This window comes from Plodia interpunctella, chromosome 4 (genome assembly GCF_027563975.2).
Source record: "Plodia interpunctella isolate USDA-ARS_2022_Savannah chromosome 4, ilPloInte3.2, whole genome shotgun sequence".
In the NCBI taxonomy this organism is placed as follows: Eukaryota; Metazoa; Arthropoda; class Insecta; order Lepidoptera; family Pyralidae; genus Plodia; species Plodia interpunctella.
The window spans coordinates 585,947-608,644 of record NC_071297.1 but is presented as its reverse complement, the minus strand read 5'-3'; the positions used below and the strand labels follow the sequence as shown (position 1 = coordinate 608,644).

Here is a 22,698-nt window from a genome sequence, read left to right as displayed (position 1 = left end):
ATTAATTGTAAGTTCGCGCCGTGTACAGCCCTGCCATTTGTCAGTCGACACAAGTTAACACAACTTGGACCTCGTACTAATTATATGAATGAGCCTGCCCGTCGCTCCCCAGATATCTTGTTTGGGATTATGCTAACGCGACGGCTGTTTGCATTTGCAGTCGAGAATATTTGAATGAGTTTGCTTTATTAGTTGATTTAGTCAACAGCCAACGCCTTTATAACTCATAAAAATAACAATTGCCTATAGTTCTAGGGTATATATAAATACCCAAACTGTAGTTAATAAGTAGATAAATTTTGTATCGGGTTGCCGGTGTCCATGGACTGCGGTGTTTGCTTACCATCAGGTTAACCACATACTCGTTTATCCACTATATTATAAAAAAGTAAACTGTGTATTTACCTATCATTGTTTTATTATAAATTTTATAGCACCACCCTTTTTGCTTTTTTGGTCCCAAGATTTGACAACCAGATTATTGCATTTAAGTAGTCCACGTGTGGCGTGTGGTTCCGCCGTGGTTCCGCCCTAGAATAGGACTACACCATATCCACCTGTAAATTTCGTGGTGGATGTCTTTGAATATTAACGTTTTTCATTTATGACGTCTTCCGAATTGCGGATTTTTGTGCCATTGTGACGCAACGACAACCACACTGCTATGTGATTGGTTCGCTACGTCTCACTTCGAATCGATTCGATGATGAGAAGTGAAATGCAAACCCGCACTTCCCCCAATCATATTATATCCTAACGCTAGTTTAACATTTTTAACCCATCATTAAAAGTGCACAACGTTTCACCTTAAAAGAAATTCCGTAAGGACCAAGTGTATTTTTTGCGTGTTAAGGAGTAATCTTAAAATGTTTGTACTGCAATACAATTTCTAAGGCTGACTTTCGCGAAATCCATTGAGCGAGTTTACGAAGAAGTCTTATATTAAAATGAGTTCCAAGGTTGAGGAGCTCATTGGAAGCAGTCAAACAGACTCGTGACTCGGGTACAAATGGACGTGAAGTGGGCTCCCATTTACTTTGATTGCGATGGGAAATTTTCTACGCTCGGATTTTAAAGTAGGTAAAAACTGTCCTATGACATGTTGGCGTTTAGTTGCGGTCCCAGAATAGGTATTTTATAGCATGTTTCCTTATTATGTTTTCCTTTGGAGCAGAGAGGAGTGACGAAATATACCTATAAATTAATCCTACTAGGTATTTTGATGAAGTCTCCCAGATTAATCGCATCCAGATCCTACCTAATATTATAAATTCGAAAGTAAGTTTGTTTCTTACCACTTCACGCTATATCTGCTTACCCAATCTTCATGAAATACGGAGAAGGTCAATAGGGTACATTTTATCCCGGAAAATAAATGATCCCGTGGGAAATTTACGCGGGCGAAGCCGCGGGAAATAGCTAGTTTATTATAATGCAAGCAATGCAAGCTAGTTTATTGTCTTGTCTGTCACACTTTCACGGCTAAATAGCTGACCCAGTTTTGATAAAAATTTGATTACCCGTGGCCAAACAGTACTTCTTAATGCCGACATAAAATACTTTACACCCCGGCGCGGGCATGACGATAAAATTCCGATACAACTCGTAACATCTTTAGTAGGCCCGTTTTGTTTTATATGTTATTTAGGGTTGAATTAGCTCGTTCGAGTACCAATAAGACTTTCAGAATATTGGTCTTATTGCATTTTCTTATATGGAGTTTTGATATTAAATGAAATTATGTATAAAATAAAAATATATCCGCTTCAGATTATGTTACAATAATTATTATTGTAAATTGCATAAATAATAATACCTATTATTTTGGACATCCGATAAAATATAAAAATATATTAAACATTAAACAATAAATTTCCTTATGTCAGTAAATAATCTTATTTGACAGTCCAAAATAAAGCTTTGATTTCGGTAGTACCATGAACTCACATACAGTAATGTTAAATAATTTAAGTAAACATAAATCCAAGAACGTTCAACGTGTTGTTGTATCAACACGGAATAATAAACGCTAAAACCTAAACCAGGAAAATGGAGGGAAAATATAAAAATCTGTTATACGATATTGCAAATAAGATTATGCATAATATGCATAATCTTTTGCACTTTCCCTCTAATATGGTAAGAGGGAAAGTGCAAAAACATCGTCTCTTTAATTTATCAACAGCATTCTATACATATAAGAATAGTATAATAATATTTGTAACTTTTACAAATATATAGACCATACATATGTGAATGTATTTATACTATTTTAAAATTATATCAATCAAATTTAATTTCAATTGTAAAGAATTAAAGCAAAATCTATTCTTAAAATTTAAGTAAGTGAAGAAATAGCTCATTAGAATTGTGTATGTTTAAATTTAAAATACATGCATTGATAGATATAGAACAAATAATATAAACGTGGAGTTGGTCTTCACAAATCTGATTCTACATGACGACACGCTAAGAAGAACAAAATAAATGGGTAAAAAAATACCCGGGCGTCTTCAAACTCACTTGCTTTACAAAACACGCATCTTACAGTCGTCATCATCAGGCATCTCATCGTCCTGGTAATGAAATATTGCATCCAATAGAGCACTGCCTGTGAAGTTTCACTACTAGTGGAAAAGAAGAAGTAAGGAGCGGATTTAGAAAAAGTTCAACAGAATCCGTTCAGTTCGGTCATTTTAAGCCTGTTTGTGATAAAAATCCGCGAAACAAACTTAGATTGAGATCCCTATCTCCGTTAGAGCAAGTTAAATTGCGGACGGGTTGTTCCCGAGCAAGACTAGGCTGATTGAGTCGTCCTATTTCGGCCCTACATAATCTCAAAGTACAGAAAGGAGACCTGAAGACAGTCGCTCTGTTTCACCTGAGCCTTTTCCCGGTTATTTCCGCCGCCACTGAGCGTCCGAGCCCAAGATCCGTTTCACTAATTTTCCACCTACACTTCGCATCCTTAGGTTTAATTAGGTTAATTTCCACGTTAACTTTAATATGCACAGAAAAACGCAAAGCATATAACGGCGAATATAACTACATCAAATGCAAATAAATCATTCATCCATTTAGATTTCATTCAGCTCTGTCAGGATTCACTCATTGGCTAGCGTCCCACAACCTCGTATAATCCAGGATAAAAGGGGACCAATTATCTATTTGGGATACCCCCACTATCGCCGATCTCGGGAGCTTCCCAGGGGATTTAGATGGAGACGTCACTCGACTTTGCAATACTTTTCTCGAGAACATTAAAACAGGTTCCTAATAAAATAATATTATTTACTATTACTGTCGTAATGCACGGAAAGCCAATAACTTAAGATAAGGCTGCTCAGACACTCAGATAAGGTTCGGAGTATCTCGTTGTTCGAGTTTCGGATGCGTGTCCAGAACGCTGCAACTCGCGATCTAATTATCGCGAAATAGTCAGGAACCCCAGCCGCGGCGAACATGCCCGACGCGCTGCAGCAGCGAGGCAGCCTCATCTTAATGCGTTATTATACTGCACCCTGATGGCACTACGCATTCGCTTTGTGCAGTTGACCACAGTTGACTTGTATAGAAGCATTGGCAATATGTTTTAAACAAGGTCAACTTGACCGGATTTGAACAGCGTGCGAACCGGCGCGCGATCATGTTGCACCGCACAACCAGGGCCCGTGCACTCACGCTCCACATCGGAGTCATCACGAACCGGTCACACAGGTATAGGTCCTGTACAAACTGTTAACAACTTCAAAATTGTGATTCTGCGAATTTAAACAATATAGTATGTACGGTCGGCTTCACAACAAAATTTAATGCCTAAAGCTGCCATTACCGCAGGCAACTTTAGATCGACCGTAAACACATCGCAAATATGTATTCGCGTCGTTCTTATATTCACAACACGTGAATGATATAAAGTAATTCGGGCTGAAATCAATTTCGTTTGAAATCACCGCAAGCACGGCCTTCGAGGGCAAATTTCACCAAATGAATATAAATTAAATGCGAACCCAACATTACTAAGTTATGAAATTTAGATTTACGATCACTGTGTGAAATATTACCTTTGTAGTTGTTTCGACTCGCGGTTAAACTTTTAATAATTTATTTCACTCTTTCGTCAAGGTTTCCAGGTCAATCAACGCGTGCATTGTGGTTGGATTTGTAAACCGCATTGTTTGAATTAGTTTCATATAAGTCATGTATAGTTGTTTTCATAGGCCATAACTTACTTCCGATGAAGGAAAACATCATGAGCTTGCAAACTGTCTGTTAGTTTAAGTTTCCTAGTGTGTATGCGACTACTTACTTGCCCGTTTACGTCTGTAAATAGTCGTAAAATCATGTCAGATGCCAGTGCTAGTGCACACTAGAAAAGATGAAGTTTACTTATTGGTTATGGACTTAAGCTAAAAATGTTTGAGACATCAGTTTATGAACCACAAAATTTAATTTAAAAAAATTAAATTTTGTTTAGTTTGTTGTGTCTTAGTTTTGGCATCGACATGAAAAGAAGAAAAATCTTCTTTTCGTGTCGATGCCAAAACTAAGATCGTTATTCGATATACCCACTGAACGTAGTATATCTAACAGCTATACAGACGCTGAATGTTTACTCTAGTTACTATCAGTCCTAACTTCTCTTGTGACAACCAATTAGTATTGATTTTACAACATTTCAATAATACGAATAGTACATACACACATAATTCGTAATACCACGATTCCACATTCAAAAGCCTCAAATTATGGCGTCATTTATAAATCGTCACCGGATAATCACATTAATTACGCGAGCTGTCATTACCGTAATACTCACCGGTTTATATGGTTTAGAAGCGGCACTTCCCGGCTTCGCTCGGGTAAAACCGAAATATTTACTACACCTAAACATTCTTCGGGACTCACTATATCTAAACCGTACAAAAATCCGTTCGGTAGTTTTGTTTTTTTTTTCATTATATAATATGTAAGCATAAATTTATTTATAATATATTTGTACTAAATATATCTTGAGGAAAATTCTTTTTTTTTTCTTTTTAGATGCACCTGCTATCTCTGTTAGGTCTAATGGTTGACTGCTAGAAAAAGCCATTTGGTGTTAAATGCTTTTGAACAAACATTTCGTAATGTTGTTACTTTCAATTCTAACAACAAATCAGTCTTACAGATAAACGTGGACTCCCATCGCAAACGTCGGCTCTGTCTACTCTCTCTTCTCTGACATGTTGCCGGTATCGTTCGGGGCCGTAACGCCATGAAGCCCGGAGTCAACAAAAAAAAATATTTTTTTTAATATTTGGCTATGATTTACAACCCACCGTCTGCCTGACGTCAACCCTCCTCGGGAATATTATTGTTGCCTGTAAGATGCTTGTCTATGTTAGCGCTCAGCCGTCTCGTAAGACATCCATGGGAAGATATAAATTACACACGCCAAACATTTTATTAAAATACAAAACAACAAAAAGATTTCCCTTGAATACAGAATTCATCAATGCTGGCGATAATGATGTGCCTACACAGTTACACTCGAAGGTAATTACTACAATCAAATTAATTAATTACAGAATCTTTGTCACAGTAATCAATACGAGAGTCTGTATTGTACCTACCCATTCTTATTTTGTTCCATAGAATCAATTCTTTTTTCAAGTTTCTGTTTATTGCTTTTATGCCTAGTATTTTCTTTTTTTATTAGTTCTACGTTAAAAGAAACATTATGATTTTTATTTTAGGAACAATGCACAAATAACCGTTCTTATAAATTCATATTTCGAAATAAATCCTTATCTAGATCTATTCTTTTCACAGTCTGTACTTTAAATAGGTACTTATGTTGTAAACATCACAAAATCTGTCTACATGATATACCAAGGTAATTAGGAACGTGCTTTTCTCAATAATGTTCAGGCTGTCGAAAAACGTGTTTATTCCAAATTACGTTGATAGTTAATTATCAAATATTTGCGATATACTTATAAAAGTACAATAAAACCTCACCGTTTAGACAAAGGAAGGATAACAATGAAACGTTTTAACTTAACGAACAACAGTTTCCATTGATTGGGGTTGATTGTGTATTAATTAAATATTAAAACGGGTAAGGTGCTGAGACCCTGAGACGGCCTTTGTAAATTGTGATGGTGTAAGTTACGGGATACGGCGATACAATAATTTCTTTGAGATTTATGAATCGAAGTTCACTTCATCAGTTTCATTTTAATGTTTTAAATCGAAATCCTCGCAAATGTAAAATGTGTAAAAATTAAAACAAAATTTAATTCAAATTCAAAAGATAAACGCACTAAATTGGTACCACCACATTTTGTTATTCCCTAAATTTATTTACTGTTCTATCAGCTGCTAAACGGTGGGCCCCGCTCGTGATTATACTGCCCTAATAGGCACTTAAGGCAAATATCTCTTTTAGAACGAATAAACGAAATCCTGAAGTCATTTTAGCCCCATAATCTGATGATAGGTACAAATGCTGGACTTTAAAGCTAGCCCTGCTCTCTTGGTACCTAGGTACCTGTTAGAAAGAAAGACATTTTTGTCGATTACGTGCTTGTCACATACCTACATTAATTATACAAAATTTATGACTACAAATACAGAAAATAAGTAGATACTTAGTCAGTGCTTAGTCTGATGCTATGATAATGAGCCAAAAGGAGCTGATTTTCACCTGGTGCCTACTTGTAAAAATATTGATAACGGATGGCAAAATCATAGTAAAATATAGTCAGAAAGATCGTATGTAATGATATAAGAGAAAACAGCTGCGTGAAGATACTTTGTGGATTTGGATCTCGGTCCGTTTTGTAATTCAAGTCAGGGCCTGATGAATTCTTAGACCAATTAAGTAGTTTGTAGCCTAGGGTGCGTGCGAGGTTAATAACAGCTAATAGCAGAAAATGTAAGCCTAAGTATTGAAATTTGTCACTGACCTGTCTAGCTGCTCAAGTTCACCAAAACTCTCGGCGCTGCGCTGGTCACATCTAATTATAAGAATGCAATGCGGCTATAAAAATCCTTTTAAGGTGGTTTGAAAATCTCAACACTTCACAATATTTTACCGATGTTTATAAGCAGTTTGTAGATCCAATCGATAATAAACACTAAGCACTAGCAGCGTGGATGCTGCAGTCCAGATGTGGACAACCGGCTGGTCATACGGAGACCAGTTCTACGGGGATAGGTATAATGCGATATCAACCCGGCCCGGAGCGCGGAAAACTGAAAGCGTCTCTGTTGAGCGTAGATTGGCTGGTGCCATTGCATATTCCAAGATGGACGCGGAATATACCATTCAAAAAACGAACATTTTCGATCAATTTAGCGACTAAAACAAAAATATATAACAAAAATGAAAATAAATAATCACTAAAATAATCAATCACGTTACTATGAATGAAACTGATTAATTAAAGTGATATATAATTATTGTATTTGGTAATTTAAATACCTGTATGCATTTCATATTTTACCCTGTCAAGTAAATTTTTTTTATTTTATAGATAAATGGTTGCTGCTTCATGATAGCTATCAGATTTTGAATCAGTAATTTTTTTGTAAATTTAGATCCCAATTTAGGTTTAAATTATTTTTTCAAAGTATTTTAAACTTTATTTTTAGGCTTATTTACTCCACATTATAGCTATTTGGCGTAGACATAAATTCGCCTAGTAAAAATAAATAGCAATGGTTTAACACTGCGTGCATTTGTTTCAGGTGGCAGGCGTAGTCGGCCGAGCGGATGTTCTTGCTTGCGTATTTTTCTTATGCTCACTACTTTTGTACCATGGGTAAGTATTATTCTTTTGTGCAGTTCGTTATTATTTTATGAGATTATTTTGCTTTGTTTTCAACTTAATGTTCTGGGGTAGGTAAACTTACGCAGTGTTGTAGTTTCGAACAAATAGGTAGGTACTACCTAAATCTTGTTACACACTTAGCAAACATTAGTCGGGAGTTTCATTGTGAAACTGTTATAACTAAGCCCCTGAAACAAATAAACATTGAAAAGACAAACACGTTACGGCGAATTCAAATAAAAACAATGGTTGAACAAAGGATACTAAATATAAATACCTAATTTAAAGGAAACTTCCCACGCACGTTACCAGAGGTGCAGTCACTTCATTTAGGTATCTACTGGCCATGGCACCCCACTTGGGGGTTTTCTATATGATTAACTCCAATATAAGTTGTAATTGTACGATATTGACGTGATGTCTATTACCAGCAGTGGGATAAAGAATGCTGTTCTTGAATATGATGACGTCGGAATGTCACAAACCAACTGTATTGTTTATAATGTTAAATAATTAGGTGTAGTCTAATGTAGGGTACTTACTGTAGGTTTTCCTAAAAATAAATAAATATAAACTAGTTGTAATTTCCAGGAATTCCACTCCAAAACTACTATTCCTGAGTCAGATTGACATACTTACATCCTAGGTACCTACTCGTGGCACAAGTAGGGTCCGATCGAACCTCACTGTTCAAAAGTACCTTCTATACGACAATGCTGAATAGGCATTATTTATTCTGTGGCGGAAAAACTTTGCTTAATTTCTCCCTGAATATAATAAAGTCTCGTGGAACGTGTCCCGTCTGTCCCGTGGAGTACGTGTGCCAATTACGAGACGCTCAATTCATTAGGTCGTGGAAGTTTATATATTTTTTTACAAGCTTTTATTTCCATTTTGTCCCGGTGTCTGTCTGCAATCAACTTTTGCAAATATAATTAGATTTAAGTAGGTATTTTCTGTATTTGGTACTAAACACAAATACTTGTGCCGATTTCATTATCCATCCATGCTAAATAACTTGTTTATACTTATGCAAGTATAAGTGTTTACACATCTAATCGGAACATTGGTTTGAAATGATTTTTTATTCGAAGAACTAGAGATTTTTTGACGCCTATCCCATTTGAGGTTAATAAATCCATTACCAATTAAAACATGTATCAAAAATTTAAATATCTAAAATGTTTTTATAAGTACTTACTTGAGCTAGGTAGTAGGTAATAGGTATATATTATAGTATCTAGGTAACTACTATATTAATATATACTACATAAATTACACCGGCAGTGATAGCTTGTAATTTAGGCACTTAACGTAAGTATAACTTGATAGATACTCATGCCAGCCAGCTCTTAAAAACATTACCCACCATTTTGTCTAATCGTATAAACATTGGAACTTGCAAACTATCAAGTTTAATCTTCTTTTCTTTTCGAATCGTTATGGCTATTTATATAACTTGAGACCAATGCATATGTGGCCACTTTTATTGCTCTGTCGTTAGCCTTGTAGAGGTAAATTTAATATTACAAGCTGGAAAATAAACACATCATGTGCCCTAAGCCAAGTTTGGGCTCACATAGTTAGCATAGTCTAGTAAAAGTTTGCCGCATTCACGCTAGTGGCTTTGAAACTTGTGTCGTGTGCGACGCATTATGAACTTTCAAAATATTCCACTGACTCACCCTATCCCAGTTTCTAAAGGGGGTTTGTCAAAATAGTGTTGGAGTGATGATCTGCGAAGCTTTAGGATGAATTTAATTTCCTGCCCCAGAATAAAACCATGCCAATAACCGACCGTGAATAAGGTCAAAATGTTTCCACAGCTAATAGACAACAACGGCATTCCCAAAAAAGAGCATTAACGTCATTTTGGAGGTTGGCCATAAAATCAACGTTTTTTGTTTACGCGGACCCTAGCACACTGACTTTACTGCTGAATATGAAACCTAAGACACGACATCTAGTGAGATATAGGTGTACTAATAAAATCGATATCTGTTTGGAAGATTTCGTGAAAAAGTAAATATTAATTGATAAATTAACACACTGGTCGCTATGAATTAAAATGTCATGGTGACGCTAGTAATAGGGTGCGACCTCATAGAAATGCGAACATTTTATTCGTATCTAAAATTAAATAATAAATACAACAACACTCAGATGTAGGTACCTATCTCATCTCATCTGATCCGGTAGCTGTGAGATTTTGCGCCGGATCTAATTTTGTTCCCCGGATTAGATTCAGTAATGATTATTTCGTTTATGAGGTTTCCGCAGTAAAAGCACCTGCCACAGGCACGAATCTTTACAGTCTAGGTATAGTTAAATAGATTTATTACGCTAATCCAATTAAGTAGGAAAAGGCTGTATTCTTTTAGACAGCGTGGTCTTTAACTTTTGTCGTTGATTTCGAGCGCTGTGCCATTTTTTTGACATTTCGAAATGATCTGTGCATTTCGGTATCCCAAAAGCAGTTTATACTTAACAACAGTTTCTTCGATCTGACGAAACCGTAAACCATCATAACTGTCGTGGTAATATCAACAAGTTTTGTAACCGGAACCGGAAAAAAAAATGCCGGAACGTACGTACAATTTCAAAGTTATTAGGCTAGGAGGTTGTTCTTGATACATTATATACAGTACGCACGATTGCGGATAGTCCTTTACAAATTGTGTCGAAATATATCTTTGGCAGATAACATAAGTATTTCCTTACCTTCCAGATCAACGGGCCGTCACCGCGTCTGGGCCAGCATTCTCCTGGCGGCTCTCAGTATGCTGGCCAAGGAGACTGGGCTTACAGTCCTACTGTTCAACATAGCTTTCGACCTCTACCGCTGTTGGAGTCCGTTATCCAGGTATTTATCGTATCCGAAGTCAATCCAAATAAATTGATCTATTTTGGATTTTGTGTCATTGAGCAGACGAAGTAGGGTCAATCACGCGTGAAATATTTAATGGCTATTCGAGGCTATTCGTGACCTGAGAGTCAATTCGACTTCAGTATTACAATTACAATGTTCAATTCCGTTCGCAATTGCTACGCAACCTTTTCGGAATTTGGTTAATACTCAAAGGCAAGATTAGGTACCTACCTACATAATATACTTTTCACAAAATATTGCCAATGACTTTTACAGGAGCATGTAAACTTCCATCTTCCTACAAACCTTTTCATTAACTGAGAGCCATGTTTAATGTTGGTTACGAGATAAATATTAGTATCATATGGTTTCAGAATATCCTCAGCCATAAAATGCCGCTGGAGAGGCGACAGTATGTGGGGGCGAGTGGCGCGGGTGCTCGCAGCATTGGCCGTGCTGGTCAGCGTCAGATTAGCGCTGCTGCAGGGGTCATTGCCTTCTTTCTCCCCGCAGGATAACCCACCGGCTTTCCACTCGTCTTTTATTGTCAGGTACACCTTTCTTTTTTTGTCTACTGTTCTGAAACTCCACTTTCCACTCTTCTTTTCGTTCGACTATATTGACGACTGAGATTCAGTACCAGTTGCCAAAGAAAAACTAACATTATTGCCACAACTCAACACCTTTTTTGCATAGCTTTTAAAATTATACAATTAACTAAAACATACTAAGTTTGTAAGTTGGAATTAGCAGGCAGAACAAATGAGAGTGACAGCCAATGCATCTTATCAGGCTCTAAGCGATAACATGAGATCGGTAAGACATTTTCTTTTTCATGTAACTGACAACTTTATTGCTTTATCCAATCACATTAATTTTGATTTTTATATCTTATTTGATTTTTAAAATCAATAAAGTAAATGGTTGATACTTCTAATTATAATCCCTTCTATATATATAATATATATGAATAAATAAATATAATGTCCCACGTAACAGAATGGTATTCGATTCATGTCTATTTTCATCCAAAGGATGAAGGAAAACTGTTATGGAATAATTACACTTTTTATTATTTACAAAATAGGCTGTGTATTTATGTTCCGAAGTCTATTTGTAATAGGTAGAAGGCAAGTCTCGAACTTACTTTGGGGCTAGCTCAATCTGTGTGATTTGTCCTAATATATTTATTTATTTAGGTAGGTACTTCCCTTTTGATATCCTTAACTATAATCTGCTATGGTTTTTTATCAAAATAGAGACGAACACAGGTACTTAATGGAGATTCTTTTGGCATATTTTCTCGACATTATGGTTATCCCGAAATCCGTATTTTGTACCATTGATAAATATGTACCCACGTAACTATAAATTTAACGTGAAAAGTTCCTGAGGCCTGAGAAGTGCTTATATAATCTCATCTAATTTCTGAATAAAGGCATTGACATACAATACAATTTAACGTACATGTTTCAGATTGATGACCTTCTGCTACCTGGCAGCTTTCAACTGGTGGCTACTCCTGTGTCCCTGGTGGCTGAGCCACGACTGGCAGATGGGTTCTATACCTCTGGTTACCGGAGCTTGGGACCCTCGCAACTTGCTCACCTGCGCCGCTATATTCACACTAGTCACACTGTCGTATCGGTGTCTTATAGATTTGGAGGTTAGTTTAAAGTCTTAAAGCTAGTTGCGTTAATCTACTGGTCGTTGCTGTGTAGGTACCTGTTGCCTGAGCCATAACTGACAAATACGTAATAGTAGGTAGTCAGTGGCATGTGGTCCCCGTGGATGTCGTCCAAGGCGACTGAGGAACACATAGCAACTGATAGAGAACAATAGCATTCTCAAGGAGGTTATCTACGTCATGCAGTCGGCCGGTATTTTTCACGCCAACCCTGGCCTTCGTGGAGTCACACCCCAGAACGAAACCGGGAACTTGCAGAGATGAGAAAGAAAGAAATAAAACAATTGCACGTCAAAAATAGCTAATCAAGAATATTAAGAACTTATTTGACTCTTCGCTTATATAATATATGAATTCTTCATTTCAGCTCCAAAGACACTCACCTGTAGTGGTGGGTCTGATGTTGCTGGTGATACCGTACCTCCCCGCCTCCAACCTGCTGGTTACCGTCGGTTTCGTCGTTGCCGAAAGAGTCCTTTATATACCCAGGTATATACTTGCTAAGAATTCGTTTTTTATCCAAATCAGATTTTGAATTAATAATACATCATGATGACATTATATACGCTATTCAATTTGTATGTGAACGCGCTGATCGAGGCGCTCAGCAGAGAGCATGTCGGCTGTCACGTGGACGGCGTGTGCGTCAATAACATCAGTTACGCAGACGACATGGCCCTGCTGAGCGCGTCGGTCTGCGGGCTGAGGAAACTCCTGTCCATCTGTGAAGCATATGCTACTTCGCACGGCCTTAAATATAACATCCGGAAAAGTGAGGTCATGGTTTTTGGAGCTAGGAGTAAAGATTTGTCCATACCTACTATTTCCCTGTATGGTGTTCCTCTGAACAGAGTAGAAAAATTTAAATATCTTGGACATATCTTGGCTCCTGACCTCAAGGACGATGCCGATATAGATAGGGAGCGAAGAGCGTTGTCGGTTAGAGCAAATATGATCGCCCACAAGTTTTCGAAATGCTCGGAAGATGTCAAAAAAACTCTGTTCAGAGCATTTTGCACATCATTTTATACGAGTACTCTGTGGGCCCATTTTACAAAAAAATCGTACGACGCTTTTCGCATCCAATATAACAACGCGTTCAGGGTGTTGTTGCGGCTGCCTCGGTTTTGTAGCGCATCAGGCATGTTTGCCGCGGCGCGGGTCGACTGCTTCTACGCGACGATGCGGAAACGCGGCGCCAGCCTGGTGCGCCGCGTCCGAGCCAGCTCCAACAGCATCCTGGCCATGATAGCGAGCCGGCTAGACTGTCCCTACATCAACCACTGCTGCGATTTGCATGTAGTGAATAAAAATCAGGCTGCCACATACATTTGTTACTAACACTAGATTAGAAGCTTCTTTGTATACTACTAACATTTTTTTTTTTATATGAGTCCTGGATGCTCGAAATAAAGATTTTATTATTATTATTATTAAAATCTTGCTGTCAACTAATAAATATTAGTCTTTACCTATTTCTAGGACCGCTTGATGTGATTGAACACCATATTTAAATCTGTTTGATAAGTAACATTTAGGCTATCTAATATTTTATAAGCAAGCGATGATATAACACAACATCTCAAATCATCAAACTAGATAAAAATGTGGGATCTAATAATAATAATACCTTTGATTACACAAATAATTAATTGTAATTCCAGTGTGGGTTCAGTGATTCTCACAGCGTATGGCGTTGAGTTACTCTGGCGCCGAGCAAACTCCCGGTGGGTACTGTTCCTGGCTGCAGCGTCGCTGGTCGCGTCAGGAGTGGCGCGGACCCATCTGCGGAATAGAGACTGGAGGACCAGGGAAACACTACTCAGGTTTGAGAAAATATTTCAGACTTTGTTGCATTAGCATCTAAATATTGATAAAGATTAGATACGTAATAGCCAAGGACTTGCCGTGGAGAAGAAAAGTAGGCAGGTACGTTTTACGGCTGAGGAATTAACCGGGAAACCACTCAGAGGAGAGAAAGAGAGACCAATTTCTATTTTTCAAATTCCTAATTGTGGACTTTTTTATTATACCTACAGTTAAGAAATTGAGTATATTATTTTTATAGTTGTTTTGATGAACATTGAATTAGCCATAGCCTCTGGGGCTCTGGAAACTCCAGCAATGGATAAACAAGGAACTGTGAATAGAACAAATATTTTTTTTCTACTTTCAGGGCTGATTTAGCAGTTCTCCCTCATAATGCCAAACTCCACTACAATTTCGCCAATTTCCTGAAGGACGTGGAACAACAAGAAAGCGCTGTCAAACATTACAAGGAAGCATTAAAGTAAAATTATTTTCCTAGTGTTTCGTTTAAAAATTGTATTATTAAACATCATCAAATCTAATGTCTAAAATTGACTTAATAAAATTACTGCACTGCAGGTTAGGTACGTTTTTGTATAAATTTTTGTTTTTCACTTCTATTTATAACGACATAATTATAAATAGAATTAAGTTACCAATGCACTTGTCAGCATTGCAATGGGCGAGACGGAGGTAGACACCTGGACGGGACGGGACACATTGCGAAAAACATGATGGCACAATATGCAGGAAACGGTACGGAATATCTACATTACATAGCAGGAAGCGAAATTGGACAAGTTTGCGGGACGAGACACGCAGCGGGAAACAGGAAATTGAACTCAAGATGAGAAAAAATGAGAATTTTAATCATATGTTTACCAGACTTAAAGAGTACGCGATAAAAAAATTACTGAGATTTTGACATGAAATTCACGCGGGCGAAGCTGTGGGCAAAAGCTAGTTAAACAATAAAACTAATCTGCACTAAATCTATTTATATCCAGTAATTAAATAACACTTTTTCAGATTATGGCCAAGCTACGCCAGTGCCCACAATAACCTGGGGACTCTGGTGACCGGCTGGAGTCGAGCTGAACACCATTTCTTGCAAGCGCTGAAATACAACCGGGACCATGTCAACGCTCACTACAACCTTGCCAAGTTGTACAGGTGTGTTTGCTTGTATTTATGGAATTTATCGTGTACAAGAAAGTAACTCAACACAACACTCTCATAGCAAGGAATATGACTAAGTACCTACTGTTATTATATGGTCATAGGTCCCTTGAAAATAGTAATGTTGCCAATCTCTCTATCTTCCACATCTTGCTTATTAACCTCCAAAACTGCGGAATTGCTTCTTGACGCCCTCATCGATACTTTAATAGTAGGTAGTCGCTCTTGAATTTGAATTTGTAAGGATGTAAGTGTGTATGTTTGTTACTCATTCTCACAAAATGTATTGGACAGATTGTTATGAACTTTGCTACACGGGTAGAATATAACCTGGAATACACACATAGTACTTTTTATCCAGAAATTCCCACGGGAGCGAAGCCCAGGGCGCAGCTAGTATAACATTAAAGTAGTATAACAATAAATCCTAGAAACATTTTATTAAACAGATTAAATTACCCAATTTCAGGAAGAAGAACCGAAACACGGAATCTCTAAAAATGCTGGAACGCTGCATCTCATTGGAGCCGCGGTTCGTGCAGGCCTACTTGGAGATCCTGAACTTGACTGAAGAGGACGAGAAACGAGCGATCTTGGACAAACTGGTCGAGTTGGAACCAAGCAATTGGGAACATTATTTGCTCTATGGGAACTGGATGAAAGACAGAGGTAGATTTGTCATTCTTTTTCATTGTGATTCATTGACTTGTTCATCTGACCACTCCATATTATGGAGTGGTCGTGAACAATGGAGTCCATAATCATCCAGTCAATCATCATCCAGGGTTTTCCTTTCTTCTCCCTTGAATGTCGTACGAGAAGGAGAACAATAGCTTTCCTAAAAAGGGTTGATGCCAGAAGGACACAATTGAATGTTTAAAATTTTGAGGTTTATATTGTACACTGACTTCGGGCTTGCAGAGGAGCTTCGAATGCAAGCAGAAACACTCGAAGTCGAGACAGAGAGAGAGAGAAGAATCAACCATCTTTCATCTGAGTCATGGAAATTACAAAGCATCGCAGACATATTATTTTGTTGCTTTGAAAATATTCTCTACCTGATCCTAATCATCATCCAGGGTTTTCCTTTTCAGGGCTACTCCCGCTGGCTCTGCAGTACTACACCACAGCTATGAGGCTCTCCTTCAGCGGGGACACGCAGAACCATGAACGAGGGAAGGTTCTGTCCACTCGAGCCGCGTGTCTCGCTTATAGGAGTAATGGACAAACAGCACGGGTGTTGCAGATGCTTACTAGGTATAAATCACTTTTTTCAGCCAGTTAGTCCCTTCTTGGTCTTTTTCCGGGCTATTAGAGTGTCGTTTATTGTTCGTTTATGAGAAAATAAATCGATTCTCTCTACTCGCAAATTGTGTACAAATTGTAAAGGACTCTTCGTTTTCGGCGTCGTTATAATATGTAAATGTTGTGTCCAGATGGCAGGCAGCACGGTGCGGCAGCCAGCCGCAGTCAGCGCGCAGACGCGCGGCGCGCGCGTGGCGCCTGCGCACGGAGCTGGCGGGCCGCGCCGCGCTCTACGCGCGACCGCACGCTGCGCACACGCAGGTGACGACCACAACCCTATGATTATGCCTATAATCGAAACCTGTATTGAAACTCTTGCAAAATATATTCACAATATAAATTTGTAAAAATGACGTACTTATCCCAAGTCTGTACATTATTCCATCCATTTATTTTCAGACAACTTCGACCTGTCTCCACCACAGCAAACTAGAAGTGTCACCGGGCTCGTACGTCAACGGCAAGCACCTAGTAAAAGCCGATACAAGGACTCTCTTAAACAAAAATAACGTCCGTCGTGATATAGACGCCATATTATCGAGGGATGACAAGAATCATTGTCAAAACAAAGATTTGAAAAAAAGCATTTCAATCTCTGCTCAATATAAACCCACACATAACAAATCCGATACTGGCCATAAACAAAAGAGCTGCCCTTTGCATAAAAAGAAAAAAATTAAACAACCCGAAACATTTACGCCATTTGTTTCTGACCACTTGATACAGACTTATTAGAGTAGATTATATAAGTAGGTACGCATAAAGGGAGTCAGTATTAATCTCATTCATTAAAATTATTTTATTAAAATATAACAATTGTAAATAGAATTAAATCATGTTTAATTAATTAAAACGATTTTAAGCATATACATTTCCTTTATCTAAAATTGTGTTTATTAATTTTCATATTATTTTCATCTTGATCAAATCGTTCTAATTAAGTAAGTACTTATACAATTTACGAGTACAATTTTGTAAATCTAAGTTAATATTGACAGAAAAAATATACAGTTGTATATTCTTACTGTTTAAGTGCTATTTTAACGAAATTAAAATAATGTTTAATTAGTTAGTTTCTATATGAAATTGTGCCACAATACGATTACATGCAATATTCAGTAGGTATGTATTGAAAATGGGTGGGACCACGAGTCAAAAGTCCCACTAAATTACTCGTCCAATCAAATCATGTTTTTAAAGGTACGTACGGTATGTGGTATGTGAAAAATAAACAATGAGTCATTTTATTTTAAAATGACTCATTTTATTTAAAAAATTAAAATAATTAAACTTTTAATCAAAGAATTAGCGTGGGTTGCAAATACCTAATTTTTTCTAAACGTCTGCGGCGGCACAACGGTTAAAATCAACGTCAAATATGACGGTGCAACTCACTCTTAAACTGGACACTATCAGTGCGACTTCATTTCTAATTAATCAGAAAAATGAACAATAACTGTTATTTTGCTCGCTGTCGTATTCTATTTTATCGACGGTATTACTGCTTTATTGAATTATTCAATGTCCTACATATATCATCCATATGATACCTTGAATGCTATAACAGCATCTTCTTCTTCATAGACGTATTCCTCATGGCTGAGGGTCGTGGTCATTACGTGGAATGAAACACACACAACAACTTTCTTGGCATTATTAATGGAGTGGTTTGCCATTGCCTTCTCCATTTCACAAACAAGTTAATAAGAATCAACCAGTATGCAGGTTTCCTCACGACGTTTTCCTTCACCGGAAGCAAGTGGTGGACGATGAAAACTACTATACATGAGTCAGATTGGTATACAAACTCATGTGGCACGAGTAGGATTCGAACCTGGGACCTTTCGATTCACAGGCGAGCGTCTTAACCATTACACCACAATCGCTTCATAACAGCATAACATATTAGGCAGATAAGATGCAAAACCCTACATAAATACTTAACGCCTTAACCAAATGTTATTGTATAAACTATTTATATCAAAACCAACAGAATACAAGCGGTACTTGCATCTTGGTATTGTTCGACCTGGATACGAATATAAGCGTGTACATAATTGTAAATTAAATTAGGTATTACTGCTATGACATTATATAGGCAGGTTAGACACGCATTAACTAATGCTCATTTGAAAGTAATCAAAACTGGTGTCGTAAATTTATTGTCAGAAATATCAACAATGTTATTAATTTTATTTGGAATTACTGCTTGCACGACGTTACGACTTGACGTTTTGATGTACATACGATAGATAGGTATATATTAAGCACAAGGACTGGAGTATAGGCAAAGTTAATGTTATTGTGAGGCAATTGTGTAATTATACGTTAATGTCTTGCTGGATATAATTATCATTAAATATATGGATAAATACAGGATTCGTTAGAATGTATATCTGTTTATTTATTCCACAAACTCAAAGACACCTGTTTAAAATATTTTGTCTTTAGGCCTTGATGTATTGATATTGTTTATCTAATAAATAACCAGATGTTTTTTCTCGTAACGTTTTCTACCATAAATTAATTGAAACCTTGATCGTCAAAAATAGTTAAATAGATGTTACATTTGTTTATTATTGATTACGACACATAAATAAAATAAAAAATACCTAATTGAGATGACGTTTGTTTTATTTTCAATCAAATTTCAAATCAAGTTTACCAACGGCTTGCGACATTTAATTATATACTTAATTTTATTTGTGATAGAAAAAGTTAACTAGATTTTTATGAACCTGTCACTCAGGCTGTCGCCTAGCTTTCTTTGATTTTCCTATTCATTATGGTACACATCCATAGTACCTTGAAATATTACATTTTACATAAGCAGGAACAGTACAAATATTTGAAAAGATTTTGGGTGGAATTTTGAACTGCTAAACAACGTTTGGGGAAATGATGGAAATGGGAACTCGTCATGTTTATAATAATATACACGTGCACAACAAAATTCGGGTTTTTAGACGAAACATCAAAAAAATAATTGCATCATATTATTTTATCGTCATCACTTCTGACAGGAATAATTAAAATACGTTTTCATAAAGCACTTCAAGCTCAGTAAAAATAAAATTATGTACCTAATTACTAGTGATGATGTTTCTTCATTTAAATTCTTCAAAAATTGCTTTTGAAGAATTAAAATAAATGGTAGCAACAAATAAGTAACTATTACATTAAGATAATTATGCAAAATCACGACTAAATTGTAATGTCAAATATCCCAAGACTGATGAAACGGCACACCTCAAAAGGAGTCATGACTTCGGCATTTATTGATAATAGAAACGGTGATGGATTGATTTTTATTGAAAATCGGTTAGGAGCCGGTCGTGCGGAAAACACGCAGCCCTATTCTGATTCATTTTTAAGAAGCTACTGGTGCTAAGGGGTTCGTATACTTCAGCTAAAACATCGCTTGTCTGGTTTAATATTAGGACCGACAGTGATAGCTGGCTGGGCTAGTCCCAACAGTGGAACAGCTTGAAATTAACAGGCGATGATCAAAAGGCATGCGGTGCATCGTTTCCTTTCCGAGTGAATCTCAGTAGAATTCTAATCATAAAATACTTGTTTTTACGTCCATCACAGAACTTGACGTAGGTCAAATTCAAATTCAAAATTATTTATTCAATATAGGATGATATACATCACTTATTGACGTCAAGAAATTACTTAAACTAAGTCTACAGCCGAACCCATGATGTAGTGTTTAAAAAAATGTTAGTAGAATCTCATACGTATAGCCCTGAGTGACACTTTTGATTAGAACTATAAGAAAAGGGTGTTGTTAATACTTAGTAGAAAACAGCGGCATCATAATATATTAACAACTACACTACCTTTCATGTTGTCAATGTGACGTATTCAAACTGCCAATGGTCTAACATCTAAGGCTGCAGAAGACCGTAAAGATGTGTACCTATAGCAAAAAGTAGAAAACGTTGAGGAAGGATTAGGAAAACGCTAGTACTAGAGAGAACCATTATGCCTAAAAAATTATAGTTCGAATTGCAAACCAAAGAGATTTGATTTCTAATTCGAACTACGAGTTTCAGAATAAGCGCCTTCTAAGGAGGTACGAAGCTTACCGACAATAGAATCTGTTTACCTGCAAACCACCTGTTGCTCCACGGTCTTGTTGGTCAAGGAGAGCGGTTACGGAATACTTGATGACATTATTATAGTTCTTGAGGTCAGAGGGAAAAGTGTAGCAAAATGAGACGATTATAACCCCTTGACATACGGCCTTGGATCCGTTGGATCTGGTATAGAACAATAAATGATACGACTTGAATAAAATCTGACACCAGTGTTAGCAATAACACACTCGATATGATAATACGAAAGACCAAGATTTTGAGAAATTATCTAAAATGTGTGCGTTTTCGGAAACCCAGGAACCGGTTTCTTACTTTTTCGTTTCCATTTTGCTCGGTTGTCGGCTCGTCTGTTAATTTATTAGCTAACAATTAAATTAATACTAATTACCTAATACAAGTTGATAATAAATGCAAGTCACTTTGGACATAAATTCAGTTTCGCCCGCTCAATTTTTTTGTGTAAAAATTTGGTTGGTTTGTCACGGCTTAACAATGCAAAATGTATAGTATTAGTTAATAAAAAAAATGGTATTTATTTTGTTTATGTCATCTTAATTATCACATTTAATATATATATTTTTTTATTAAATTTCCAAAATTAAGAGATGTGTAGATTAATAACCCAATTAGTGGTTTTGTTGTCATTGTGTTTTTCACATTATCAGAAAAAATATTTTTACATATTTGACGTCAAAAATTTACTAAGTATCGTACTGTCGACTTTCAAAGCGCCAGTGAAGAAGCAGAGTAACAAATATCACCGCAACCTCTTCCTAAGCGGGCAGTTCCTAAGGCGTTGCGAAATTTAGTTATTTAGTAGTGTAGTTTCTGCGCCTGGGATTAAGGGGGGTTTCTAAGAGAATTTTGGCGAAAAGATCCCAAGAATGCTTCGTTGTGTTGCAAAATTATGTTTTGTAATGTGCATGTTTAGTTTTATTGCCTCCAAGATTAGCTTGAACGTCACTGCTTGTTTGAGTTTGTGTTGTTAAACTTACATTGACAAGACAATGCTTTTCTATTGTTACCACTGTCTAATCTTGTTTATGCGTACTAGTAATGTCCTCATATTTACGCATAAACAGCCCAGGGCGAACGAGTATGACGTCTTTGAGAATAGGCATGTGTTTATCCATATCCAGTTACGAGTAGGTACACCTACTTACTTATTTAAAGTTACACAAAAAATATTAAAAACCATCTACAAAAAAAGTTATGCATGGATTCATAAAAGTTGGATGAATTTGTGACGTTAAGCATAAACACTGGAAATACTAAAGTATGTTATTACTAGAGGCCCGTCCCGGCTGCGCTCGGGTATAACCGCAATAAAAATAAAAAGTCTAAGGTTTCTTTTGTCTCTCTGCCAAACTTCATCAAAATCAGTCCAGTAGTTTTTGGGTGTATTCATTACGAATATAAAAACAAAAAATAAATACGAATATTTTTATAATATGGAAGTATGAATATAGTAGATATCATAAATTATTTCCTATATACCCACACGGAGCATGGTACCTAGCTTCCTCACTTATTGTAAAAAATAGATTTCGACACCAACCGCTGCCAAACCAAATATAACATGAAAATATGAAATATTTACCAGGATTAACTAAGGATGTTTACATATCAAGTTTTTTCGTTGATTTTTTGTACGTCAAAGCTAATAGGTGCAGGAAGGTTACACTTATCAATTGTGAAGCGCACTCGGAAACCAATTCGGTAGAATTCCACCAGCGGATCGATTGCGTGATATTGCACAACCGGATCTCACGGTCGCAGACGAATTGTAAAAGTAACAATTCAATAATTCACGGCCGAAGTTTTCTCTGTTCGGAAAAATAGCGAAAATAATCGACGGGAAAATAATTTGTGACGGCGGTTTTGAACGCTTTCTAGACCGCGCGTTGTCAGCGCGGGCGCAGT

At 36.9% G+C, this 22,698-nt stretch overlaps 1 protein-coding gene across 2 annotated transcripts in view; it reads left to right on the top strand.

Moving 5' to 3' along the window:
• LOC128669207 (protein O-mannosyl-transferase TMTC1-like) overlaps positions 1-19,268 on the top strand; it is a 140,085-nt gene extending 120,817 nt beyond the window's left edge. For both annotated transcript variants that reach the window (XM_053743832.2, XM_053743833.1), the window contains exons 4-15: positions 7,738-7,811; positions 10,549-10,683; positions 11,064-11,240; positions 12,166-12,355; positions 12,744-12,865; positions 14,041-14,202; positions 14,553-14,666; positions 15,215-15,358; positions 15,834-16,033; positions 16,459-16,621; positions 16,801-16,930; positions 17,069-19,268. In XM_053743832.2, coding sequence (XP_053599807.1) covers positions 7,738-7,811; positions 10,549-10,683; positions 11,064-11,240; positions 12,166-12,355; positions 12,744-12,865; positions 14,041-14,202; positions 14,553-14,666; positions 15,215-15,358; positions 15,834-16,033; positions 16,459-16,621; positions 16,801-16,930; positions 17,069-17,404 — 1,947 coding nt within the window. In that variant the 3' untranslated portion in view covers positions 17,405-19,268. The remainder of the gene's footprint in view (positions 1-7,737; positions 7,812-10,548; positions 10,684-11,063; positions 11,241-12,165; positions 12,356-12,743; positions 12,866-14,040; positions 14,203-14,552; positions 14,667-15,214; positions 15,359-15,833; positions 16,034-16,458; positions 16,622-16,800; positions 16,931-17,068) is intronic.
• The last annotated feature ends 3,430 nt before the right edge of the window (positions 19,269-22,698 follow it).